This window comes from Poromitra crassiceps (genome assembly GCF_964638095.1).
Source record: "Poromitra crassiceps genome assembly, chromosome: 10".
Classification (NCBI taxonomy): Eukaryota; Metazoa; Chordata; class Actinopteri; order Beryciformes; family Melamphaidae; genus Poromitra; species Poromitra crassiceps.
Genome location: NC_139631.1, coordinates 48,099,511 through 48,127,471, shown reverse-complemented (window position 1 = coordinate 48,127,471; position 27,961 = coordinate 48,099,511). Strand labels below are relative to the sequence as shown.

Sequence of the window (27,961 nt, the reverse complement as noted above, 5' to 3'; positions counted from 1 at the left end):
CCCAGATCGGATCCACAGCAATATTTAATGGGTCCTTTCTTGGCCCATGCTACACACTCCCACCAAATTTCATGAAAGTCGGACCAGGAGTTTTTCCATAATCCCGCCAACAGACAGACGGGACCGAAAACATAACCTTCAAGGTTAATAATAATAATGGTGTGTGTGTGTGCGCGCATGTGTCTGTGTGTGTGCGCGCACGTGTGTCTGTGTGCGTGCGCGTTTGTGAGCAGCCCACAGATGACATCGTTCTCATGGCTCAGGCTCTGGAGAAGATCTTCCTGCAGAAAGTGGCTCAGATGCCTCAGGAGGAGGTCGCTCTGCTGCCCCCTGCTGCCAAAGCCAAGAGCAAGAGCAAACCCCCCACCCCTGCTACTACAGGTACACACACACACACACTGTAGCCGCTTTCACACCGGCCTTGAAAGCCAGAAAATGGTATCTGCGCCTCCGATGTGAAAGTTGTGAAAGCGAGTTGGTGGGTAATTGTTGTACACCTTTCTTTCCGCCAGTGGACCTAGTCACAGTGCCGGGTTACCCTTCAGACAACTTTTATTAATCCCAGAAGGGCAATTCAGTTTCACAGCCTACCCAACACCTTCAAAACTTCAGACATGACAGGACGTAACGTAACAGCATGACATAACATAAACAAACAAATAATGTCAGAGATAACAGATCAGACTCATATAAACATGAACAAGAAATAAAAAGTATACATATATTTCTATATGTAAAGACATGAGAACATGTATAAGAAATAAAAGATATATATCTATATATGTATGAGCAAGCCTAACCTGTTTGTCACAGACAGGATACGTACAGCCTGTTGTGCGCTCATACTGTATGAGTGAAGGCATTTATATAAAATGCCTGCAACCCGCCTCCACCTGAAAGCGTAGGAGCGGCAACACGGAATGGTGCGAATGGTCACCTCATTCATAAAAAAAATACAGGGGAAATCACCTCATGCAGCAAGAAAGGCATAAGTGAAAGTTAAAAAAAAGTAGTCTATACAATCATGACTGCAGGGGCGCCAGGAGGAATGCTCCGTGCCTAGTAAAGTAGGTTAGGCTTTATGCTCAAACCATGTTGACATTAGTAGGTAAAATTAACGGATATAATAATAAGCTTCAGAGGACGTATAGCTGTCTGTGGTGAGTTGGTCTGAGGATATTCCCTCTGGAAACCAGCTCCAGAACTGCAATATGTCTAGCTAGCAAGTTGTGCGTTCCCTTACAAAAACTACTAACGTTATAGTAGTCATGTGCATTTATAGCCTATACTATTCCCCCGACGAATGTTATGCAGACTGCAGCTGTTTGATATGCGGGAATCGTCTTTCAGAACGGACGCTAATTAGGCTATTAATTAGGTCATTTATGGACGAGATATTACGAGGATATGAACCGCTACATTGCAGAAAATACGTTGTTTACAGTGTGTACTATTTGGATTTCCTTAATGCTCCCTCCGTGACAAATCTGTCTATCTCAAATGCCTCTGCCACTATGCGTGTCGAATCTGTCGATTTCAAATGCCTGTGCTGTTGTGAAACAACATCATCAACAATGCTAGCTCATTGCTACACGCTGAAAACGATTGGATCTAGAATCTGCCTCCTTGGTACTTTCGGTGTTTGGTTGTAAAGGTAAACAGAGCCTTTCCCCCCGCTATACCAGAGTGCCAGCCAGTACAGCATGAGTCTACCCCGTTGTAGGGAGAGAGTCTGGCAAGCGAGACTAAATCCATTGAAATACTGGTTCAGAACAAACTTGTAGCATGAATCTCATAGCTAGAGTAGAGAGAATACCTAGGGTGCGGTGCGTTCAGTCTGAAAACTTTGTGCACCGTTTCGCTACAGTTTCGAGGTTGAACATTTTGTTTCCTTGCATGTTTCAATGCACCACCGTTCCCATTTAAATAAACGTTTTGCTACATGTTGTTGGGGCTGAACTCGACTTGTACCTGTAGTAGCGGGAGTGGCTACTACAGGTATACACACACCACCAACCCCCGCTGCTACAGGTACAACTAACTAGACACCTGTAGTAGGGATGGGCATTTCTAGCAAAAACACTATTCGAAATTCGATTTTTTTTTTTTTTTAATATGTAATTTTTGTTTTTGTTTTTTTTGTGAGTGAAATGTTGCATTGTCTCCCCTGATCCTAAGTCTAAGGCTTTATTAATTAATAGAAAAAGCTTCTGCTGTGGATTTTTAGCTCAAACAAGCATTGCACCACTGAAGTAAAGAACATGTTACATGACATTGACATTTTCGAAAATAAAAAACAGTTTTGACAATCATGAGTGGTTCATTAAATATTTAGTAGGCTCAGGTCTGGGTGCCAAAGTCACCCCCTCTCCCTCTTCATGGGATTTCATCCGCCATTCATTTTTCCATAAACCTTGCTTAAAATGCTTATAAAAATTGTTTTACTTGCTCAAACCAAGCGATTCGACTATACTTAGAATCAGGGGAGACAATGCAACATTTCACTCACAAAAAAATAATAAAAAAAATCGCATTTCGACTTTCAATAATAAAAGTTGACCTTGATAATAACAACGATTATTCGAAAATTCGAAATTCGATGCCCATCCCTAACCTGTAGTTGACATAAAAATTAAGGTTGAGTTTGAAAATGGGCATGATCCGAGCTAGCCTGGTTAAAACCATCCATTGTTGTTATTGAGTCTATTTCTGCAATAACTGCACTTGTGGCTGTGCAAACTCCACGAACACTGACGTTACCAAGAGCCACAAAGGCAGCCATTATTGTTTTGCCAGCCTGATTGGCCGCGTTACAACTATGAGGCAGCTCCCTGATTGGCCCGTACACTCTGTAGTTTCTGAACCCCCCCACCCCCCATTCACAGAATGGTTTAACCACGGCTAAATCAGAGACCCCCACACACACACCCATTCATTTTAAGTCGCGGCTGGTGTGATCCCATCGCAAGACGGTCTTTCTTTAGTTATATTTTATTTTTAGACTGCTTACTTCCTACAATTGCAATGTGAAATGTGCAGTTCTGCACTCGAGAAATGAGTCATTTTGATTGTGATGCATTCATAAACATATTTATGGTTTGTTTATTAATCTGTCTTTCTGTTTCTCTGTTTCTCTCACCCAGTGAGTCAGCAGGCAGAATCTTCAGCCTCTCCTCCAACGACCTACCCCTCCCCCTCCCCCTCTCAGACGCCAGTCATCTCGACCACGCCCACCCCGGTGCAGGCCACTCCCCCGGTCTCTGCGCCGCAGCCCCCGGCAGCCATGATGCCCTCCGCACAGCCCGTCGTCAAGGTAACGCCTCCCTGTCAGTTGGCCATGTCTTCACTCTGTCAAGCTGAACTCGACTGAGTATTTAAAGGCACAATATTTAGCATTTCCGCATTATAAAGGATGAAAATTATGAGACTTATGTTATCATTGTGTACATACATTATCCCAAATGTTTCCAACAGTTTTCAAACCCAGAGAAATGTGTAATTTTATTCAATCTCATTTATAATTTGGTCTCCTGTCAATTGAATGGCATCATCAGAGGTGTCGCTGGACAATTCCAGCCAACTATTTTCCTACTTTTTCACCTCATGTCGCTCACTTTTTACATCTTGTTGGTTTATATCTTTTAACCGGGTGAAGGATTTTAGTCATTGGATGTCTGGATCTGAAGTTATCAGCCGACGACGTCCTGTGTCTGCCAAAGAGTCTCGGAGAAACAATGATTTTGAACGTGAAACTGTTTTATTCACAGTTTTTACCTGTTTTAATTATTTGCCTGTTTGTTTTGGAAAGGAGGAGATGTCTGCAGATAATTCGGCTCCCGGTAAAAACCTCGCGAACGATGAGCACTGAAGGAATCCTATCCTAACAAAAAATTGGGGATGCACGATATGGATTTTTACAGCCGATACGATAACTGATACATATATGCTTCTCCTGGCCGATAACCGATACAATAAACGATCATTATTTCACATTTTTAGGCCGGTGCTTGCACTGGCCTATGGGAGCACGTGTGTCCCAATCGCTGCAGTCACGACTCCTGGCACCCTTTCATCAAGATGGGCTTTTACTTTGAAATTTGTTTTATTTGACAAATGTCCGGTTTCGGACTTCCTGTCTGCCCTGATCTGATCTTGTTCAGCTTGACCGGCCGCAGAGGGTCTGCGCCCATGTTAACGTTACACACACGACGCACCAAACACACATTTCCCAGTGTCTCTGGACATCAACAGTAGCGGGAGACGTCTCCCCTTCCAGCAAATATACATGAATGTTATGCGTAAGGAACATGAACATCTTACCGCGAGGCAGAGAGCTAAGATAAGTAGCTAACAGCTGAGCTAAGTAGGCTATAACTAGCGTGTTAGCCGATCGGAAAAGCATGTAAACAGCGGTGAGATCGTCTTTATTAAAGTATGCAACCATTTCCAATGAACAAATGACATGTAGCCTTCAACTTTAAAACAAAACAATGTGCTTCTGCTTACTTCTTACATTCAACTCTGTAGCCTATGGCAGTGAGTGCATACAGTGCAACACCAGTGGCATGTAGCCCTCAAGTATTTAAAACAAAAACAATATTGTGCTTCTGCTGCTTACTTAGCCTACATTCAACTTTTTATGGCAAGGGTAACACATCCAATCTCGCCAAGCACCTGAAAGACAGGCACCCAGACCTGTTCAAAGAATTCAAGGTGGGTTCATTCTTTCAAACGGTGTAAAATAACACGTTTAACAACATATCAAACGGACCTTATCCTGTCACATTAGTTTTTGAGATAGCTGGCAATGCATTGTGTAACCAAAAAAACGTTTGGCTAACGTTAACGTGTTTTGCAATGGAATCTTTATGGGGCACGGCTAATACCTGGTACAGCGTTAGCTAGCATAGTGTAGCACGTGTGCAATGCAAATGGAATCATTATGGAACTATGGCTAAGTTCGGCTCTTAGCCGTGTCCCATAATGATTCCATTACAAATATTGCATTGCACACGTGACATGTTATTTTACTAAAAATAATACATTTTACCATCATTTCAAGTAGAATGATACCACCCAAGCAAGAATGTTTCAAGTGCTTTACTGAAATATTTGGACCATATAATGATAATACAATTATCTCAACCTTAAAAGGTTACATATAGGTGCCAAAAAGCCATAAATTCACATCAAAGAACAAAGAAAAACAACAATTATAATTCAAGTTTAAACAGTAAGTGTGCAGCTGCAGCATTTATTAAAAAAAAAAAAAAAAAATCTTTATCCTGCATCCCTAAACACAAACAGGGAAAAAAGGTGGAAAATCAGATGACGGCTTATATGTGTTGATTGTTAAAATGTGTATGGGTATACATGGGTGACGATCCCATGCACCGGCCGTATGCCAGGTTTCCACCTGGCCTTGTTGTATTAAAAAAATAAGTTCTTATTCTGTATTTTATGCACACCTGGGGTAAAGAAAGAAAGAAAGGGCAGATGTACATGACATACATTACATTACGTCATTTGGCAGACGCTTTTATCCAAAGCGACTTACAATAACACATTTTTAACTTAACGCCAGCTCAGACTTTCCCCTAATCTCAGAAACCTTGCGGGACATGTATTGCAAATTGCAATAGCGTTGTTTTGTTATCATTTGAAACTGTTAAGCCCCACTGGAGGCGGCCATGTTTCGCCAGCTGCTTGTGACGTCACGGGCACGCGACAACAATGCTCTGCTTCCAATGCAAAACAAAGCCAAGTTAGCGCTGTATTATCGGGGGTTATTTACCGGCTAAAATGTCATCATTGGAATAATAAATAATGCAAAATGCCCATATCGTCCGATAATTTATCACTCTGATAAATATCGTGCATCCCTACTAAAAATAAAATTGCAATGTGGTGAAGGCGCTGGCGAAGACTACCTCAAAACTTTACCTCAAAACGGGAGCCCAAAACCAATGGGATAGCTTTGTCCATATTTTTACAGTCAATGACACACACACACACCCAGAGCCCTCCGTCCAAAAGCACTAGCCGCAGAGAGCGCTAAACGATAGGTGCGGCGCTGGGAAGAGGAGCGCTCCTAGAGCATCCTTACCATCGAGAATGAATTGCAGAAAGGCACCTAACTGTCTTTCCGCCTACTTGTCTCTCTCCGCCCCTCTCTACCTGTCTCTCTCTCTCCCCCCTCTCCTCTCTACCTGTCTCTCTCTCTCTCTCCCCCCTCTCTTCTCTACCTGTCTCTCTCTCTCTCCCCCCTCTCCTCTCTACCTGTCTCTCTCTCTCTCCCCCCTCTCCTCTCTACCTGTCTCTCTCTCTCTCCCCCCTCTCCTCTCTACCTGTCTCTCTCTCCCTCCTCTCCTCTCTACCTGTCTCTCTCTCTCTCCCCCCTCGCCTCTCTACCTGTCTCTCTCTCCCCCCTCTCCTCTCTACCTGTCTCTCTCTCTCTCCCCCCTCTCCTCTCTACCTGTCTCTCTCTCTCCCCTCTCCTCTCTACCTGTCTCTCTCTCCCCCCTCTCCTCTCTACCTGTCTCTCTCTCCCACCTCTCCTCTCTACCTGTCTCTCTCTCTCTCCCCCCTCTCCTCTCTACCTGTCTCTCTCTCTCCCCCCTCTCCTCTCTACCTGTCTCTCTCTCTCTCCCCCCTCTCCTCTCTACCTGTCTCTCTCTCTCTCCCCTCTCCTCTCTACCTGTCTCTCTCTCTCCCCCCTCTCCTCTCTACCTGTCTCTCTCTCTCTCCCCCCTCTCCTCTCTACCTGTCTCTCTCTCTCCTCTCTACCTCTCTCTCTCTCTCCCCCCTCTCCTCTCTACCTGTCTCTCTCTCTCCCCCCTCTCCTCTCTACCTGTCTCTCTCTCTCTCCCCCCTCTCCTCTCGACCTGTCTCTCTCTCCCCTCTCTACCTGTCTCTCTCTCTCTCTCCCCTCTCCTCTCTACCTGTCTCTCTCTCTCCCCCCTCTCCTCTCTACCTGTCTCTCTCTCTCTCCCCCCTCTCTTCTCTACCTGTCTCTCTCCTCTCTACCTGTCTCTCTCTCTCTCCCCTCTCCTCTCTACCTGTCTCTCTCTCTCCCCCCTCTCCTCTCTACCTGTCTCTCTCTCTCTCCCCCCTCTCCTCTCTACCTGTCTCTCTCTCTCCTCTCTACCTGTCTCTCTCTCTCCCCCCTCTCCTCTCTACCTGTCTCTCTCCCCTCTCCTCTCTCGCTACAGAAGAAGGGAGTGAAGAGGAAAGCGGACACCACCACTCCCACCACGTCGGCCATCTCTGCGGGCCGGGCGGACTCTCCGTCAGCTCAGGAGGCCAAGCCAGCCAAGCTGGGCTCGTCCCGGCGTGAGGCGGCCGCCCGGCCCCCCAAGGCCCCCCGCAAGGAGGGGGTTGAGGAGGGGGCGGGGCCGGGGGTTGAGGGGGGTGGGGCCTCTGTGGGGGCGGGGCCTGGCGGCAGGAAGTCAGGGAAGCTGGGCGAGCAGCTGAAACACTGTGACACCATCCTGAAGGAGATGCTGTCCAAGAAGCACGCGGCGTACGCATGGCCCTTCTACAAGCCTGTCGACGCCGAGGCACTCGAGCTGCACGACTACCATGACATCATCAAACACCCCATGGACCTCAGCTCCGTCCGGGTAACACACATGACATCATCAAACACCCCATAGACCTCTGACATCATCATACTCCTGCTAGAGCTCTGAGGTCGACTAACCAGATGCTCATGGATGTTCTGAGATCTAGGATAAAAAACAGAGGCTTTGCGGTAGCTGCCCCCAATATTTGAAACAGCTTCTCTCCTTGTTAGTGTTCGATTCGAGATTGAGTTCCGACTCCATTTTTATTGTGCCTAACTATTTTATTACGTCTATTGTTCACTGTAGTATTCCTGTTTCTTACTAACTGTTTCTGTCTATTTGACATTTGTAACCTGTTCAGCACTTTGGCCAACCGTGGTTGTGTAAATGTTCTATATAAATCAACTTTGACTTGACTCAAATCAACTCAACTCAACTCTCAATAACTGTCAAACTAATTGAATGACTTCAAAACAGTTTAGTTTTCGGATATGTGTGAGATCATGTGCAAAATAAATCTGCATTGTTTTTTTGGTGAATTTCTCCTTTAACTCACCAAATATTTCATGAATTCTCAGCTGTCTTTAAAAAGACAAAGTTCTGTGGAGGCACGGTGGCGCCTCACAGCTAGAAGGTCCTGGGTTCGATTCCCGCCTGGGACGCTGTGCCCGTCCGCATGTCCTTGAGTGGCCACCGCCCGGGTGGGGTAATCAAAAAAAGGGCCTTTCTGTGTGGAGTTTGCATGTTCTCCCCGTGCCCCCTGGGGGTTTCCTTCATATAGGAACCCCTCACCAAAAACATGCAATATTCTGGTTGCTGATGTGGTGCCTCCTCTGGTCGTTCGGGGCGCCTGTTCGGAGGGAGGGGAACTCGTTGGAATAGCGTGATCCTCCCACGTGCTATGTCCTACCGGTGAAGCTTCCCCTGTCAGGTGAAAAGAAGCGGCTGGCTAACTGCCCATGTCTCGGAGGAAGCATGGAGCCAGTTTCGGCTCTCCCCAGATCGGCAGAGGGTGGAGCAGCAACCAGGATAAATAAATTTAAATGAGCACTAAATAAAATGGGATAAAAAAAGATCTGAAAAAAGATAAAAAGAAAAGACAAAGTTCTCCTTTAACACACACAATGTTACTTGAATTCATAAGAAGCTTTTTGTCATTAATCTCTCTCTCCTCCTCTCCTGCAGAAAAAGATGGATAACAGAGAGTACGTGGACCCTCAGAGTTTTGCGACAGACGTCAGGTTAATGTTCTCGAACTGTTACAAGTACAATCCTCCAGACCATGAGGTGGTCGCCATGGCCCGCAAGCTGCAGGTACAGCAAACCTGTGTGTGTGTGTGTGTGTGTGTGTGTGTGTGTGTGTGTGTGTGTGTGTGTGTGTGTGTGTGTGTGTGTGTGTGAGTGAGTGAGTGAGTGTGAGTGAGTGAGTGAGTGTGTGTGTGTGAGAGAGTGATCTGTTTTCCAGAGGTGGTTGTTTAGACTTTTAAATGATCTGAATAGAATAGAACTAACAACGTTATAGAACTGACAGGTCATTTCTAATACACTAGCAATGTCAAATTAAATAGGCACAAAGCAATACAACTGTGCCTTTTGTTTGGCCGGAAATGATGGTGGTATCCAGCTGGTTTCCAGGACTTTGCAGGCAGTTCCAGGAGTTTCCAACCTGCCCATGACCTTCTCCTGGATCATAACCCGGCCACCACCATGCAAATGTTCAGCCCAAATGTGAGGTGGTTTCCAGGACTTTCCAGGTGGTTCCATGACTTGATGACCTTCCCGGGATCATAACACACCACCAAGCCCAATCCGAGCTGGTGTGTGGTCGTGCATTAAAGATACATAGGCAGGCAGACAACGTCAGATTTCGACTGGATTGGATGCCGGGCCTGTGATGTCACTCAGCAGGCTGACCTGGTGCGTCTGGTAGCATCTTGGTGTAATCAGAGGCAGCAGCAAGTTGTCTTCAGACACCTTTAAATGGAATATTCTGCTATGCTGTAAACGCTGGGAGAAAACCACAGAATAACAAAACAACCTGTCCTGCTGCTCCTGCATGAGCTCCATGCTTAAAAAAATAAAAATAATTAATAAACCTTTATTTATACATAGGGGGAGTCTCACTGAGAGCAATGCTCTCTTTTTCAGGACTGCCCTGATCACATTCACACACACATTCACACCTGGAAGCTGACCAGTACAACCACAGTCTGATCTGCTGGCCACTGAGCAGCTCCACTGGAGCAGTTGGGGTTAAGGGCCTTCCTCAAGGGCACCTCAGTGGTGGTAATGAGGGAGGGGCAAAGCACTCCCTTTTCACTTTCCCCACCCAGATTTATCCTGCCGGTCCCGGGGATTGAACAGACGACCTTCCGGTCACAAGCTCGCTTCTCTAACCATTGGGCCACCACTGCACCATGCTCCTCTACTTGCATTTGTATTTTTTCCATGAAGTACAGAATTCCAGCATGGAAAATTGTTACATTCTGACCAATGAGGGAGCAACTTGATCGTGCTTATTTAATGTTTACAAATCTTACGTCCTCTCCACCTGTATTCACATTATTCCTGGACCTACGTTTCCCATGATTCTCAGCGGTTGCCGGTTGTCGACTTCCTGTTTACATTTTTTTCACTAGCAAGGAGGTGCGCGCCGCTGTCAAAGAGTGGGAACGTTTGGCTTATTTTATCCGAAATGGCTAAAAATAGTAACGTTGTGTGGTTGCATAGCGGCGATATTTTACAAAAACGAGGTGAATGTCAATTCACTCGTACTGTACGGGCTTATTTTAGCCGAAATGGCTAAAATTTTGAAGGCTAATCGTCCAAACCGGAACTCTTATTATTTGGTCATTGAACGGAGCTTTAGCGGTCTCTCTCTTTCAAGATTCAAGATATTGTCAGTCTGTTGTACAATTATGCACGTGTGAAATTATTGTGCTGGGGGCTCCATTACAAGACATAGGTAGGTACAAAGTCACAACAATTATTATGATTATTTTCAGTCTCTTTCGCTATGAACGGTCCTGGGCGGAAACAGGCAACCGGCAGCTGGAAACAGGGAGGGAGGGTGTCATGGAAGCACCCACTGTCTCACCATGAAACTGGTGGATAGAGACACTGCGGAGCGCGTCATCATTCAGAAACCACGCCCAAAACGGGGGGAAAACAGAAACCCCCTTCCAATCCTGGCGTGCATGGTCGCGTGTCGCACACAAACATCGTATATACGGACGTTGAACACTCCAACTTACTACACTGACAGCTAGATCCACATTTTTCTTCTTGCCAATTCTCAATGGCTTCCTTGTTTTGCTCAGGAGTACAAAAAAACTTTAATTGCCGATTTTTTGCGTTTGTTGTCTGCGCAGCCCACCACACAACAGCTTTTAGCTATGTTTAAAGTCGAGCTGAACCCAAGAATGACTTTTCTTTTCTTTTAGTTCAAATACCTGGGTATGCAGTGCACCTATTTAATAATGTATGCAAAACAAATCACAACAATCTAATTTCTTTAGTTTTTCACACTTTTTCACATCAAAAGTTCGTTTTTCAAGATCTCATTGATAACAGTAATTTACAGTTTGCTGACGTCACCTTGTACTATTAAATTTCTACCCCATTTCAACCAATCATATCACGACATGCAGCTGTCAATCAAATCTTCATTTCTGGATAATTTTCTCTTCCAAATGAAGTAGAAAATGGCGCCTAGTGCCTGTCATCTGGCAGAATTCATATCCCATAAACTAACTACTAACTTGGCCAATTGTTAGAAACATGGATAAAAACAAAAACTATAATCTCTAAGAATGCAAAGAAATGTAACTGGCTCGTTAAAATGCGCATTCCAGGGATATAGTATCGACATGCTGCACTCTCCGCTCGGCAACACGAAGGCAGCTGGCTGCCTGCGGGTCGCTGAGCTCCACTCCTCCCGTCAAAAGGCTCTTCCCGAGGGGAGCGCCACAACATACTGAATCCCACTCGATTTGGAGGCGGAACACGCCAGGATTGGCCAAAGCCCAATCCTGTCCCCAGAATTGTCAAATAAAATCATCGACATGATACTATGACCCGCCTCTCAACCTGTCATCTTAGACAAACTATGTTTTCAGTCTGAAACGGACTCATTATGCACGTGACGAACAGGTTCAGTTCGACTTTAATACAAGGAAAGTGACGCTGGTGTGTGGGAGTGAACGGAGCGCTTTCCCCCGTGATGGCCGTGGCCTATTTCATGCAGTGTCTCTATACAGATACGTTTTTTGGCGGGGTGGGACACCAAAACATCGTTTTAGTTAACAGAAAATTTGCTTTTAGGAACACCTTCCAGGGTGGAGATTTATCCAAGTTGTAGTCGTGTGTTTGTGTGGATCGGTCGAACTGAGCTTTTAGAAAACGTTGACATCATGACCACAAACAGCACGTTTTCCTTGTATTGAGCAGCGTCAGAAAGATACGAGCGATGGTCAAGCTTGTGTGGTCAGTGCTGTGAGAGTTATAGGTTCAAGTCCGCCTAGCTGGACTGCTGTTACTTTGCTGTGAGGGTTACAGGTTCAAGTCTGCCTAGCTGGACTGCTGTTACTTTGCTGTGAGAGTTACAGGTTCAAGTCTGCCTAGCTGGACTGCTGTTACTTTGCTGTGAGGGTTACAGGTTCAAGTCTGCCTGGCTGGACTGCTGTTACTTTGCTGTGAGGGTTACAGGTTCAAGTCTGCCTGGCTGGACTGCTGTTACTTTGCTGTGAGGGTTACAGGTTCAAGTCCGCCTAGCTGGACTGCTGTTACTTTGCTGTGAGGGTTACAGGTTCAAGTCCGCCTAGCTGGACTGCTGTTACTTTGCTGTGAGAGTTACAGGTTCAAGTCCGCCTAGCTGGACTGCTGTTACTTTGCTGTGAGGGTTACAGGTTCAAGTCCGCCTAGCTGGACTGCTGTTACTTTGCTGTGAGGGTTACAGGTTCAAGTCTGCCTGGCTGGACTGCTGTTACTTTGCTGTGAGGGTTACAGGTTCAAGTCCGCCTAGCTGGACTGCTGTTACTTTGCTGTGAGGGTTACAGGTTCAAGTCTGCCTGGCTGGACTGCTGTTACTTTGCTGTGAGGGTTACAGGTTCAAGTCCGCCTAGCTGGACTGCTGTTACTTTGCTGTGAGGGTTACAGGTTCAAGTCCGCCTAGCTGGACTGCTGTTACTTTGCTGTGAGGGTTACAGGTTCAAGTCTGCCTGGCTGGACTGCTGTTACTTTGCTGTGAGGGTTACAGGTTCAAGTCTGCCTGGCTGGACTGCTGTTACTTTGCTGTGAGGGTTACAGGTTCAAGTCCGCCTAGCTGGACTGCTGTTACTTTGCTGTGAGAGTTACAGGTTCAAGTCTGCCTGGCTGGACTGCTGTTACTTTGCTGTGAGGGTTACAGGTTCAAGTCCGCCTAGCTGGACTGCTGTTACTTTGCTGTGAGGGTTACAGGTTCAAGTCCGCCTAGCTGGACTGCTGTTACTTTGCTGTGAGAGTTACAGGTTCAAGTCTGCCTGGCTGGACTGCTGTTACTTTGCTGTGAGAGTTACAGGTTCAAGTCTGCCTGGCTGGACTGCTGTTACTTTGCTGTGAGGGTTACAGGTTCAAGTCCGCCTAGCTGGACTGCTGTTACTTTGCTGTGAGGGTTACAGGTTCAAGTCCGCCTAGCTGGACTGCTGTTACTTTGCTGTGAGGGTTACAGGTTCAAGTCCGCCTAGCTGGACTGCTGTTACTTTGCTGTGAGAGTTACAGGTTCAAGTCTGCCTGGCTGGACTGCTGTTACTTTGCTGTGAGAGTTACAGGTTCAAGTCTGCCTGGCTGGACTGCTGTTACTTTGCTGTGAGGGTTACAGGTTCAAGTCCGCCTAGCTGGACTGCTGTTACTTTGCTGTGAGGGTTCCAGGTTCAAGTCCGCCTAGCTGGACTGCTGTTACTTTGCTGTGAGGGTTCCAGGTTCAAGTCCGCCTAGCTGGACTGCTGTTACTTTGCTGTGAGAGTTACAGGTTCAAGTCTGCCTGGCTGGACTGCTGTTACTTTGCTGTGGGAGTTACAGGTTCAAGTCCGCCTAGCTGGACTGCTGTTACTTTGCTGTGAGGGTTACAGGTTCAAGTCCGCCTAGCTGGACTGCTGTTACTTTGCTGTGAGAGTTACAGGTTCAAGTCTGCCTGGCTGGACTGCTGTTACTTTGCTGTGAGGGTTACAGGTTCAAGTCCGCCTAGCTGGACTGCTGTTACTTTGCTGTGAGGGTTACAGGTTCAAGTCCGCCTAGCTGTTACTTTGCTCTTCTGCTGAAATCCAGCCTGCTAAACCATGCTGATCACATGACCTCACATTGTGTTTAGTTCTTTAGGTCAGTCTGGCTTCCGCCCACAGCGATTTTCACAAATCACAGACTTGTAGTTGACAACATAACTGGCAAATCAGGGACCTGCCTCGCAGTTGACAATGTAACTGGCCAAGCAGGGAGGCCGCTGGCAAAACAAACCGTAATTGTGGCTCCCGAAGCAACGAGCGGTAATCTTAACGTTTGCTGTAAGTGCAGTTATTGCAGAAATAGACCCAATAACAACAATTAAACAAGAACAATAGTATGTAGCAGCCGGGTTTCTGGGCGGGAAAGACATTTTCGCCGTTCTTCTTACTGGACCCCACGCTGATTACCTGGAGGACTGGATTTGGCGATGCTGATTGGCTGGAGGACTGGATTTGGCGATGCTGATTGGCTGAAGGAGTTGTCTCAGACAGATCTCAGTTGACTCTGTGAAAGCAAGTAGTCCCGAAAACAAATGAGTCGCTGTTTCACAAGAAGCAAACAAACTTTACACTGGAGGACATCTTCTAATCTGCCTGTCTGTCTCTGTCTCTCTGTCTCTGTCTCTGTCTCTGTCTCTCTAGGATGTGTTTGAGATGCGTTTTGCCAAGATGCCAGATGAAGGCTCGGAGGCGTCAGTCCCATCTACGACCCCATTGGTCAGTAAAAGCACCGCCTCCTCCGACAGCAGCAACAACTCCTCCTCTGATGAATCCTCTGACTCCGAGGAGGAGCGAGCCACGCGATTGGCTGAGCTTCAGGAGCAGGTTGGTGCCGCCGACCAATCACAGGTCAAGAACATCTTCGTTTCCTCCTCCCCTGATCAAAATTATTATAGTAGATGTTTATGATAGATATTCTATTGATTTTATTGTTATTAAATACCATATTACTGATAATCTATTGATTTGATTATTGATGTACATATTTGTGATAGATGTTACATTCATTTTTTTGTGTATCAAAGTAGATGGTAATGATGTATACATTGATGTTTATAATAGATGGATTTTTTGTTCATTACAATAGATTTTACATTTCCTTTTCAGTTCAAGGCGGTTCTACATGTTGATATGGGTATTAGATATTGATAATCAATATATTTCCTCCAGTTGAAGGCGGTCCATGAGCAGCTGGCTGTCCTGTCCCAGGCGCCGGTCAGCAAACCAAAGAAGAAGAAGGAGAAGAAAGACAAGGAGAAGAAGAAGGAGAAAGAGAAGGAGAAAGGGTCAAAGGTCAAGACGGAGGAGGAGAAGAAGCCCAAGGCTGCCGCCCAGCCGGCCAAACCAGCCAATCAGAAGAAAGCACCTGCCAGGAAAGCCAACAGCACGGTGACCGCCACCAGGTAGGGACCAATCAGAACACCAGCTGAGGACGCAACGCTGGCATCCTATTGGCTGAGAGCAGGATGGTCAGGACGCCCTTAGTTTGAACTCCCAGTCTCTGTTTTCTATTCCGTCTACCTTCACTGTCATGACAACATGGTCTCGTCTTCTCATGATGGGATCACACTAACCAGTGATACTCAACCCGAGGCTTGTGTAGTTGTGGCTCTTTTAAGTCCTACTTAAAATAAATAAATAGAAACTTATTTTTTTAAATGTTTCGTGGATTGTGGCTCTTGCAATGATTTTTTTTTAGTAGGGCAAGGTTGCGTACCACTGCCCTAGACTTGAGTCTCTCTCCATGGTCTCCATGTCAGATTAGGGCCTCATAGTGCCAGAACTTCTCGCTGTGTCTTGGTGGGCCTGGGAGACGTCTGACCCCGACCAATCATCGTATGCTGCCTTTCACTGGGACCGCCTGATGAAAAGAGACTGAAAACTGACATTTAACACATTTGTGAACAGAGATAAATGCCTCTGCCATGTTGTCTTCTATCAGTAAAAATTCTACTCGGTGATATGATAAAAACACACATGACCAACAGGCAGTTAGCAGCAGGATCTGATCTCCAATCTGTTTTCAGTCTGTTTTAAAACACATGACCAACAGGCGGTTAGCAGCAGGATCTGATCTCCAATCTGTTTTCAGTCTGTTTTAAAACACATGACCAACAGGCAGTTAGCAGCAGGATCTGATCTCCAATCTGTTTTCAGTCTGTTTTAAAACACATGACCAACAGGCAGTTAGCAGCAGGATCTGATCTCCAATCTGTTTTCAGTCTGTTTTCGTGGCTCATTGAAGTGATTTGGAAGTAAAAATCCAAGCGCCACAAACTCGGCCAGCAGCATCTGATCTGAGTCAGTTATTTTCTGCTGTGCATGGCGGTCAGAGCCAGAGAACCTCCATGTTAAACTATGTGGAGTATTGCTGTAAAGTGAATGCAGCACAAAGACAGTTTTATGTGAACAGCAAAGACTTGTCAGCGCTCTGTCTTTCACGTGTAAATGAGGCTCGAGAGACTCTAGTCTCACGTGATCTTAAGCCCAAGCCACGGACATGAACAAACACCAACAGGCGGTTGTCAGGATGTCGGCAGTTGTTGGAGAATGTTTGATGGCATGGCACACCGATCAAACAAATTCAGCAAAACAGTTGTCCAAACCTCAGCCAGTAGGTGGTGCTAATGCAACAATAAGGATGCCATAAAACGCAGAAGACGACGACGACGACCAAACAACTTCAGTTTGACAGTTGACTTCGACACTGCTGACAAGACAAGCTGAAGAGGACATCTTGGGTCATTTAGACACACCTTGGAATATTGTGTTTCAGATTGGCAAAAAACACACCCAGCAGCACCCAGCCCGGAAATGTCCAGTGAGTTTACTGCTACTGTACTGGGCATGCGCGAGCTCCCGCTGCTACTGGATACACGTCTGAAAACGTGGCGAACTGAACAGCTTCGTCAAACACGGACAAACAAAGATTGAACGTGTCAAATCTGACCAAACATCCCCGAACAAGGACCGACAAGAACACACTGCTATGGCACACCAAACGAACATCTGCGTTAGTCCGTGTTGGTTGGAGATTGAGAATGTTTGATTCGTACGTCAGCAACGTACTAGGATCTGAATCACAAGTCAGCATTTCCGGGTTTTGTCGGAGGAAATCCCCTGCCTCCAATAGTATCATGGCGGAAGGCCGGCTCTCTGCGTGCATCGGTGCATTGTTCAAAATGTACCATCCATGATACCACCCATGAGTTACGTCTTGCAAACAAGGAGGTCCGTGGTTGGTCAGTTCATGTCTGTCACGCATTTTGTTTTAGTCTTAAGCTCATGCATGGCACACCAATCAAACATTATCCAACAAACGGACAAACACACACACATGGCTGTCTGTCCTTGTTTGGAGATGTTTGGTCAGATTTGACATGTTCAAAACCTTGTTTGTCTTGTATTCAGCCCACGTCACACCATGGCCTTGTGCACCAGACGGTACTGAGAGACTAGAGAGACTAGAGAGACTAGAGAGACTGTGTCTGACTTGTGTTTCCAGGCAACCTAAGAAGGGCGGCAAGACGTCGGGCGGCAGCGGCGCGGCAAACGGTGAGGAGGGCGAGGAGGCGTCTCTGCCCATGTCGTACGACGAGAAGCGGCAGTTGAGCCTGGACATCAACCGTCTGCCCGGGGAGAAGCTGGGCCGCGTGGTGCACATCATCCAGAGCAGAGAGCCCTCGCTCCGCGACTCCAACCCCGACGAGATCGAGATCGACTTCGAAACGCTCAAACCCTCCACGCTGCGCGAGCTGGAGCGCTACGTCAAGTCCTGCCTGCAGAGGAAGCAGAGGAAGCTACTGCGTGAGTACCAAACTACCGCTGATACTGCTATAGAGAGGCAAAGTGACCGCCTACTTCCTGCTTCAGCACTGTACCAGAGGTTTTCATCCGCCATTTATTTTCCCATACACATTTCGTAAAATGCGTATAAAAATTGTTTTACCGGTTCAAACCAAACGGTTCAGCTATATTTAGAAACAGGAGAGATCGCATAACATATCACTGGGACCAAAACGTAAAAAAATATCATAATATATATATAATATAATATTTTTCTATGTTTTTTTGTTTTTTTTGGTCCGAGTGAAATGTTCTATGGTCTATTTTTAGAGACCATAGGACAGGCTACATATAGCCTGTCCTGTATAGTGTACAACTATTTTATAAGCATTTTATGAAATGTCTATGGGAAAATAAATGGCGGATGAAAATCTCTGGTACAGAGCTGAAGCAGGAAGTGACGTTCCACTTTGCCTCTCTATTACTATTACTACTATTACTGGGGGTCAGTAGCTCCCCTGGCCCATGAAGTTTGCTTTTTCTCAGCAGTCATATTTGTGAGGGGGGGGGGGGGGGGGGGGCCGGTGGAGCAGCTCCAAGCGAGGCGCTGAGCAAAAGAGAGGGCTTCTGGTGTGACTCAGGTTCAGCTCTGCTTATGTTAAGCGCCTGGTGTGAACAAAGGATAAGAAAGGCAGATGCAGTGAGCAAAGATGGATGATTTAATATTCCATAGCTCTGACCTAACCAAATCTAACTGACACCACTATTGTGAACACAAAACAAAGAACACTTCTGATATGAGTGTTTTAGGAAAGTGTATTACTCAATACAAAAAATAAAGGCTTTGATACAACCGAAAGCCTATGGCCGCTTAGTCTGCAGATAAAACACGACAAAAGCCATAGTAATTTAGACTCAGGTGTGCATAAACTACAGGTTAATAACTTATTTTTTTTATACAAAAATGTGAAATTATTATCCGTTATCGGACAGGAGAAGCAGATATTTATCGCTTTTTGTTTTGCTCAGCTAGACCGGAGCCACAGGTCTTCCTGACCACTGGCCGGGCAGCTGGCCTCTCTTCTCCCCTCATTTGCTCATGTAGTTCTTATAGAGGCACCAGTATTTCACAACCAGTTTAAAAGTTCCATGTAGGGGTTTAATTTGAATGTTACAAACTGACTGCGGACGCCTCACGTCTCGCTCACACGCGCTTTCTGGACACGTGTTGGTTTTCACATGTGAACTGCTGACTGCTGTCATCTGCAGTATTGCTGTTGTCTGTAGCGTTAGCAGCAACATGCCCCATATCCACAGTTAGTGAGCTTCTGTCTCTTCTTAACTCTGTCTCTCTTTCTGTCTGTCTCTCTGCAGAGAAAGCAGCGGGAGGCGGGGCCTCGGGGGGCGGGGCTAGTCGTTTGAGTGGCAGCTCCTCTTCCTCCTCCGATGACAGCTCCTCAACAGGAACCTCCTCTTCCTCTGACACAGACTGAACACACGCACACACACACTGAACATACACACATTGAATAGACACTGAACACACACTCACACACACGCATACGGATACATGTTACTGAAATACACACACAGAGTTTTATACACTATACACACACACACAAACCTAAAGACAGGCACATACATGTGGAACTCAATCTATACCATTAAAGGATAGGTTCACTCAAAAATGGAAATGCAGTCGTCATCTGCTCGGTTCACCCCCATGCTGATGGAAGGACAGGTGAACAACAACAAAAAGCCTCCGTACTGCTCATCTGGCATAATCCAAGTCTCCAGAAGCCCTACGATGCCAAGTTGACTTGAAAAAGGTGTCCTTTGCACCCTGTTTTTAGCTGAAATCTTGTACTGTAGCCGTGAGTTGAAAGTCACGTTTTCACTTAAAACTCACAGCTCCAGCACAGATTTAAGCTAAAAACGGTGTAAATGATGTCTTTTCAAGTCAACTTGGCATCTCAGGGCTTCTGGAGACTTGGATTACACCAGGTGAGCAGCATGGATGCCTTTTTTGTGTGTGTGAAAAGTTGGTGCTCCAGGAATGTTTTGTGGACTAAAAAAACGCCACCCGTCCTTCCATCAGCACGGGGGGTGAGTAGATAAATTGCCTACATTTTCATTTTTGGGTGAACCTATCCTTTAACTCATTCAAATACATACTAACACACACACACACACTGACACACATTCATGTCAAATTACATCCTGAACACACATTCTCACACTCAAATTCCCATAGAAAAGACAGAGGAACACACTCTGAACTTCTTACAGGCGCACACACACACACACACACACAGCCACGCCCAGACTCGGAGACTGTATGTAAATAGGCTGACCTGTTTTTTTAGCTCTAGTGTCGTTTTCTGGAGGACTGCAGACCGAGAGGAGAGAAGAAGAAACCAGCGACTTCACAGTCAGTGAAGAAGAAGAGTGGACATCAGACAGACAAGACAGTCTGTCTGCCTGCCTGCCTGCCTGTCTCTCTGACTGCCTGTCTGTCTGACAGGAGTCGCTGCAATGAACCTTCTCAGAACACTTGAGCCTTGTCGCCGTGGAAGCCAAGGCTTTCTTATTCTTATTCTGGGCCAGACGTGACCCCCCCCCCCCCCCCCGACAAAGAACTTACATCGATAAGAACCTAAGACTAACAGGTTGTTCCGTTGCCACATGGGGAGCACGGCATTTCTTGACAACACTTGCCCTACTCTGCCTCTGATTGGCCGTCATAGTTCTGTGCTGTTGTCCCATTGGCGCAAAGAGGCGTTTTCAGTCCAAAATGGCAGTGGCACTGTTGTCAAAAAAAGCACCAGCGCTTCACCTCTCGCTTTTAATCCTCTTTTTGCCCCTGGCCTCTGACCTCCCACCCCCAGGCAACATTCCAGCAGCGCCCCGCCGCAGAGCATCATGGGAGTTTCTGAGACATCACGAGACAGGAAAACTCTCCTCTGAAAGCAGTGTTCTGATCTGACCTTAACACCGCTGGAGAGACTAGATGCACCCTCATGGCCTGAATACCCAGAATCCCTTGCGGTCCGAAGTTGAAAACGTTGAATTACGCCCCCAAAGGTCGGTTGTTACGGTTATGGTTCCGCAAACTAAAACAACTTGGTTAGGGTTACGTCATTATGAAATGAAATAAGAAAAACTTTTGTAATTTTTTTTAAATGTAGCTTATCTGGGAATCAATCCCCGGGCCTCGGCCACGAAGGTGAACACCTAACCCATCTGCCACAAGCCCCGACCACAATTTTAACAAACATCTTTCTTATTGAACCGTGGTCTAACCCTGCCGAACCACAACAAGCAACATCCTTCAAACAAAATGCGACGAAATCTGTTTGAAGAGTTTCGTGGAGTTTCTCTGTTCGCTCGTCATCCCGATGGGCGCTCGGGCTTCGTTGGACCGCAAGGCATTCTGGGTATGCAGGCCATGACGGTAGAGCTTCTTCTTCTGTTCTTCTCAGAAGTTCAAGTTTATTATTTGTCCCAAGAGGGTGATTTGTCCTGCAGCAAGCATAAAAACCACATAGCAAAACATGTAAAAAAAAAAAATCAATACAAATATTACATCCATACTTTTGACTGTATAAGTAAATCATGTTTATCATGAGAAAACAGATCCAGTCTGTCTCTTTCTCACCGACTTCACTTCTCTACTATACTTTAAAAAGTCTGCCATACGGGCCGATGTCACATAGCGCCGGGAAATAAAACGATATTCGGCCGACTGGTCAGGCTCGGGCTGATATTCAACGTTATTGTATATTGTGACATTTTTCAGTCAGGAAAAAAAGACCCTCATCTGTTGTGTCCAAACTGCCTGAAACCCTCTGAGACCAAACCACCGCCCAGTGTGTGTCCCGGGGTCAGGGGGTCACCGGGCCCGCCCGCCCGCCCCGCGGCTCCGTCTGAGAGCAGAGCAGAGGAACTTGCTTTTTCAACACTACGTTTCCTTTATATTCCTGTTTTTTATTTTATTTTACAGGTTGTGTGCTGAAATTGTTTGTGTCTTATGAGGTTCTCTATATAAACTATCTTTGTACCGCTGTTCTGCTCCCCCCCCACACACACACAACTCCCCTCGCCAAAACCACTCATACTGTAGGACCACAGCGGCGGAGCTGGACCGTGGAGCTCTGGTCCATGTTGTTAGCGTGTAGACGAAGCCTTATCCCGTTGAGCCCTGTGGTTATTTGAGGTGAGAGGTGCGTGTTGAAGGCCTACATTACCCACGAGCCCCTGCGTGCTGCCCCATTAAGCACTGCGTTCCATTCAAAGTCAGGGATAGGCTCTATGTACACAAAACTTCCATGTTTGACAGTAGGCCGCCTCCCCATTTCCGGTCCTATAGTAACGCTGGACATAACGTAGCTAAAAAAAAACGGCCTAAACTACATTACTTTTTTGTCTATTTTATCCCAATTTGCGTCGACTCGAGGGTTAATTACAATATGCATGAACTGAAGACATCTTAAAGATCGTCAATCTAACGTCAATGAAGATCTCAAAATGAAACTTTAAGATGTTTTGAGCTCATGGCATAATGCAATTAACTATCCACATAAATTGGAATAAAATATGCAAAAAAGAATGTTAGTTTAGGAGGTTTGTTTTAGCTGCGATATGACCAGCGTTACTATGCTAGCATAGAGGAGCAGAAGTGTGGGATAGCTGGTGGGTAGGCTGGGAATCCGGCCCGGCGTCCGCCGATGTTTCGTCAGCGACGTGGTTGCAACTTTTTGTAGCCGTTTTACCACGTGGGGGTTTGGTTTCTGGTCATGTGATGCTGACATGGAGTTGGGAGTGTATTTTGACGATTTTAAATGTGTTTCTGTCGGCCAGACGTCAGCAACCGGCCGGTTCAGACATCCGGACTCGGCCGGCTTTCCTACTTCTTCCTATGTCGCATTTTCCCCAGCAGGAAGCAGGACAGCAGCGCGCGTCCCGGTCCGAGACGAAGGTCGTCTGTTTTTTCCCCCCTTCGTCTGTTCCTCTCTGGTGTTTTCTGTGTTGAACTGGTTTCGTTGCCGTCTGTATCTGCCTCGCTATGCAGTGCTAGCCAATCAAATCCAATCATGACTTCTTCTGCCCTCAAATGGCTAACCTGTCTGTCTGTCTGGAGGTCAAGCGTCCCTCATCGTTCTTGGTTTCCAATTAAAAACAAACGAAAACAAAGATATCTTTCTAGCTTCGGCATCGGATGTCCCGTAAATACAAAACGCGGCTTGGCTCGCCCCCTACTGGAGATCACAGGCAGGACGGGGGTGGGTAGGGAGGATTTTATCGAATCACGAATTCCGGAAGTACGTCGACATTAAATGCGGCAAACTGCAGCGAACCTGCCTGCCGCTCTGCATCTGAGATGATCAAATCAAAATGATCGGTTCTATTCACGTCGATACAATCACTGCAGCTGGTTTACGGCTGAGTTTAGCTTCCAGGTTGTTCTGCTGTGGGACCGTCCCAGCTCAGGATGGAGAAGCTGCTGACCTGTAGAGAGCTGAGGAACATTATTATGGGCTGTCGTCACCACACACACCTCCCAGTGTGGCTGACAGACGAGACGTTTCCCACCTTACTCACCTCCTTTTGTTTTTAGTTTGATGGTCGAGCGATGATGATGATGATGATAATAGTTAATTTTTGTATTTTAATAAGAAAGAGGAAAAAAATGATTTTATGTATTTGCATGCACTCCGGCCGTACGTTCTTTCTTCCGTATGTTTTGAGCACTGTATAGTAGCTGTATAGTAGCTGTAAGGTTTAGCCAGCCTCCGCTCGCTAGAGTAGAGAGAGAGAGAACGCAGGACAAACAGACGAAAAACCAAGAAGTGAATTATTTGATGTAATTACTGATATGGGATCCTTATTTTCTGAGTTCCTTTGTTTTCATAAATAAACACATAAACCTACCAGCCGCCCGGCCGCCTCGCCTCTCACTCTCTCCAACATGCTTTCTGGACACATTGCTTTTCACATGTGAACACTTTTTCCTGGTGTTTTATTCTGATGTCATGTGATGTCACATGTTTGTGTTCCTCATGTGAAGTACTTTTATTTTGGTTCATTACGTGTCAAATGATAAGAAAGCCCAAATATGAACCTCTGACTGACCGAGTCGCTGCGCCGACATGCCTGGAACACCTCCCTAGGGAGGCGACCAACAGAGGTGCAAAGTACTCAGTACACGTACTTGTAGTTTTTTTGGGGGGGGATTTGTACTTTTTAAGTATTTTTTATAATGCTATACTTTTACTCTCGAGTAATTTTAATAATATATATTCTACTTGAGTATTTTTTTTAAGTGTACACTGAGTAAATGAGTGAATTTAGATTTTCTGTTTTGCACACCGCACTATGAAAGCAGCACAGTAGCATTGGAACGATCACATTGTAATGATCCCCATCCTCAGATTCAGAAATCTGTTTCATTTGACACTTCCACTGAGAAGTGCTGTTTTTTTTATTTATTCTATTTTATTACCTTATTGACTTATTTACAGTTTACCTCTTTGCGTTATTTAGGACCCGATCCGAGCCTGTGCATGTTCTGTCTGAGCCTGGCCCATCCCATCTGTTCAGTCTCATGAATAATAGTGATTGATAAGGTTACAATGTTATATTATATAACATTCTGATTATGAGACCAAATATTACCCCAATTATTTAAATTTTTTTGAAGAAAGGGCATTATATCTGACCGCAAGCCTGGCCCAGCCCGGGTCTGAGGAATAGAGGGGAAATCTAACCTCTAACACAAATGTACTTTTACTTGAGTACTTTTAAATAGGCTACGTTTTACTCTTCAGTAATTTCCTGGAGTCTGGACTAGTACTTTTACTTGTACTGGAGTAGGATTTGTTAGTACTCTTTGCACCTCCTTACCAGATGGCCGAACCACCTCAACTGGCTCCTTTCTACGTGAAAGAGCAGCGGCTCTACTCCGAGTCCCTCGCGAGATGCCAGCCAGGAGGGATCCTCCTTTGGATCCCACTCTTTACCAGTGTTGGGCAAGTTACTTTCAAAATGTAATATACTAGATATTACTAGTTACTTTCATTTGAAAGTAATATGTTACTTTACAATATTACTGTCTGTGTAGAGTACTTATTACACTACTTTTGCATTACTTTCACCAAAACAACAGCAGCAGCAGAATGACATCGCTGCCCCGGAACCATCCCGAAAAAGAATGTCAACCGCCTTGAAGTCAGTGTAAACCATAGAAAATTCTAAATGTTATTCTTTTCCTTTGTTATTGTCATCTGTAGTGTTTATTTGCATAAAAACAGTTTGATTAGTAAATGCTAACTTTACTAATAATAGCTTTGATTTAAAAAAATGTAACTCAATTTGTAACTTGAGTTACTTGACAAAGTAACTGGTATATTACTGAAATCCTATAAGTAATAAGTTATATTACTGAGTTACTGCTAAAAGTAATATGGGTTGAGTACCCCCAACACTGCTCTTTACCTGTAAATAATGACCAGTGAGCTTTAACATGTGGCTCTTCTAATCATGTATGTAGAACTTCTGCCAGGACAAAAAAGATGAAACATCTGAGCCGGAGAGCTCTGGCTGAGTTGACACAACGACCGGTTTGACCCGAAATCTCTCAATATTTGTTCACATGCAAAGAGACGATCTGTTAGGTTCTCTCCCTTCTGGACTTCCAGGTCTCTGGAGGGCGAGTTGTGCTGCCTTCAGGTGCTCCTCTTCAGCTCGTAGGTGACTAGCAGTCAGGGAAACCTACGACCTACGACTTTGTTTTGCCAAATCACATTACATCCCTGCAGAGGAGCGCAGGCTTTACCAGTAATCAACCCACTTTGTATCATTCATAATCTCAGTAATATAAGCACATGGGCTGTGTTTACCTTCTCTCTGTGTTTTCCTCAGAGATCTCCCATTTCCTCCTCTGGCAAAGCGCTCCGTTCTGACACGTTTTACGTCACAACGGTGCTGCAGAAGTTCTGCTGGAAATGTGGAATCTGCTCCGAGGGCGGCTGTTATTGTTTATTTTTTTAAGTATGCATTGAGAGCCTTAACGAGCCTTAATGACTTGCGGCTGGTGGGGGCGGAGTTTCTGCAGACAGGAGCAGGTGCATTTTACTCAGGTAAGCAGAGAGAGAAGATAAAGGCTGCCCATGTGCTTATATTACAGAGCTTATTAATGATACAAGTAAGGGTTAATGTACGACGAGGTGTCCATTATCACTTTTTAAGGGACGACGTGGAGGCGTGAACCGTCCGAGGCGAAGCCGAGGACGGTTGCCTCCGCGAAGTCCCTTAAAAAGTGATAATGGACACCTCGAAGTGCATTAACCCGCTTATACCATGGTCACTTGCCAACAAAACAATAAGACCAGTCATTTATATTTCCATGTGTAATAAATAAAGCAATCTAAATGGCTAAATGTCTGTTATTCATACTGTAAATCAGTCTTCCACAAAATAAAATAGTCCCTCCCACCTCCACCACCCGCTCCGTTTTAAAGCCGACTCAAACGTTAACTTTATTACAGGAATGCAGGTTTAACGATGTTTTGCGTTCTACATTAAATGAAGACATTACCGTTTGGCAGCTTGCTTTATTTTGTATGATAGATACGTATTGGCCAAGTATATTAACATTTAAGAGCGAAGACTTTCAGGGAGTGAGAGAGCAGCGCCCTGCGTGTGCTGCTGATGTGGTGAAATGCAGAGAGATCTCTCTCTCTCTCTCTCTCTCTCTCTCTCTCTCTCTCTCTCTCTCTCTCTCTCTCTCTCTCTCTCTCTCTCTCTCTCTCTCTCTCTCTCTCTCTCTCTCTCTCTCTCTCTCTCTCTCTCTCTCTCGTGCACGAGGGAAATCTTCTCTTTCTCGCCGAGAAGAGCCTGGTGACGCGAGGTTAAAAATCTCCGAAACGAAAATCTAAATTGTAAATAAGAGTTATTTTTGATAAACTGAGCACACAGGGGTGATTTAAATACTTACTTTGACCGAGTCAATTTTTTTCTCAACATCCAAAATTGTCATATTAACCCTTAACGGGGGTATAGAGCTCAAACTGCTCTCCTGATAACACTGATGAAACTATGGCGCATTGATATGAACGGTGAACAGACCATTTAGCTAGGTGTCCATTATCACTGTACAATATCACTTTTTAATGGACACCTTGCAGCCAATCAGAATCGAGTATTCACTCAGACCATGGTATAAAGTGGGTTGATTACCGGTAAAGCCATCCTTTAAAGGGATGCATGCAAAAATAAAAGTGTTGTTATCCACTCCTGGACCCAGAGAAGTTTGTCTACCTAACACCAAAAAATGTTGCTTTTGTTTCAGGGTCCGTTAGTTATTGTCCGACTAAAAAGTACTTGAACAAATTAGTTCATAATATATACTGTCGCAGCAAGTGGCCATGAAAGGGGTTCAAGCCATTATGGTACTGACCTTGCAAAAAGGTGTCAGTGGTTCTGATATATCTGCATTGAATAAACTGGTGTGTGGAGTTACGCCCATTTTTTGGCATTTGTGGCACCCCCTTCTGGTTAGTCTCTTAAAACAGACTGTCTCATCTACATCTGGCGAATGCAGCTATACACAGTCTGTACGTAACACCCCCAGAACATGCACAAGGAAGTTGGGAAAAAACCTTCAGACAGGAAAGAAGTTCGACGGAATCCGACCAATCACGACACGTGTGTCCACGAAAAATGCGGCATATTGGATTCTGATTGAACTAATGAGCGGAAGACCCGCCTTTCTGCTATTCTGATTGGACTAATGAGCGGAAAACCCGCCTTTCTACTTCCCATTCCGGTTGGTGCATGATTCTCCCCCACGAAGTACAGACGGTATGGCAGAAGCATTTGAAAATTGCGGAAGCCAACTCGTCTGTTCTAAGAGACTACCTTCTGGTCAAATGGCACAAAATTTAGTACACATCAGAAATGCCATTCCAGACGAGACTGAAAAGTTTGGGACTGATTTTGCAAATGGACTTTGATTTACTGGCTATTACATGGTTATTACACCATAGGACCCGCCCACTTTCACCAATGATGACAAAACCTATGCTTTTTTTTTTACTACAGCTTTCCTGAACATGTGTATCAAATTTCACAAGGTTCAGGGCATCTAGATTAGGCAAGTTTTTGGGGGCATTTAGTATAGTACTGTATCTGGAATTGGGCCAAAAGCAATTTGCGACAATGTGGATGAATATGAATAATAAACCGACAGCAAAACAAAAGGGTTTCAGCTCGTATTATAATGTATAAGAGATGGGCTCATGTGTTTTTTAATGAAAAGCCCAAACCATGCAGTCATTATAATACCCATGCTTT

At 45.4% G+C, this 27,961-nt stretch overlaps 1 protein-coding gene across 3 annotated transcripts in view; it reads left to right on the top strand.

The window, feature by feature from the left end:
• Positions 1 to 23,532, top strand: part of brd3b (bromodomain containing 3b) — a 48,883-nt gene extending 25,351 nt beyond the window's left edge. The window contains exons 5-12 of one of the 3 annotated variants that reach the window (XM_083645093.1): positions 234 to 381; positions 3,144 to 3,313; positions 7,212 to 7,622; positions 8,751 to 8,879; positions 14,465 to 14,647; positions 14,993 to 15,225; positions 17,328 to 17,629; positions 18,983 to 23,532. In XM_083645093.1, coding sequence (XP_083501219.1) covers positions 234 to 381; positions 3,144 to 3,313; positions 7,212 to 7,622; positions 8,751 to 8,879; positions 14,465 to 14,647; positions 14,993 to 15,225; positions 17,328 to 17,629; positions 18,983 to 19,101 — 1,695 coding nt within the window. In that variant the 3' untranslated portion in view covers positions 19,102 to 23,532. Of the gene's footprint in view, positions 1 to 233; positions 382 to 3,143; positions 3,314 to 7,211; positions 7,623 to 8,750; positions 8,880 to 14,464; positions 14,672 to 14,992; positions 15,226 to 17,327; positions 17,630 to 18,982 lie in introns of all 3 variants that reach the window. The other 2 variants (XM_083645092.1, XM_083645091.1) reach the window with 2 other exon arrangements.
• Positions 23,533 to 27,961: the final 4,429 nt, after the last annotated feature.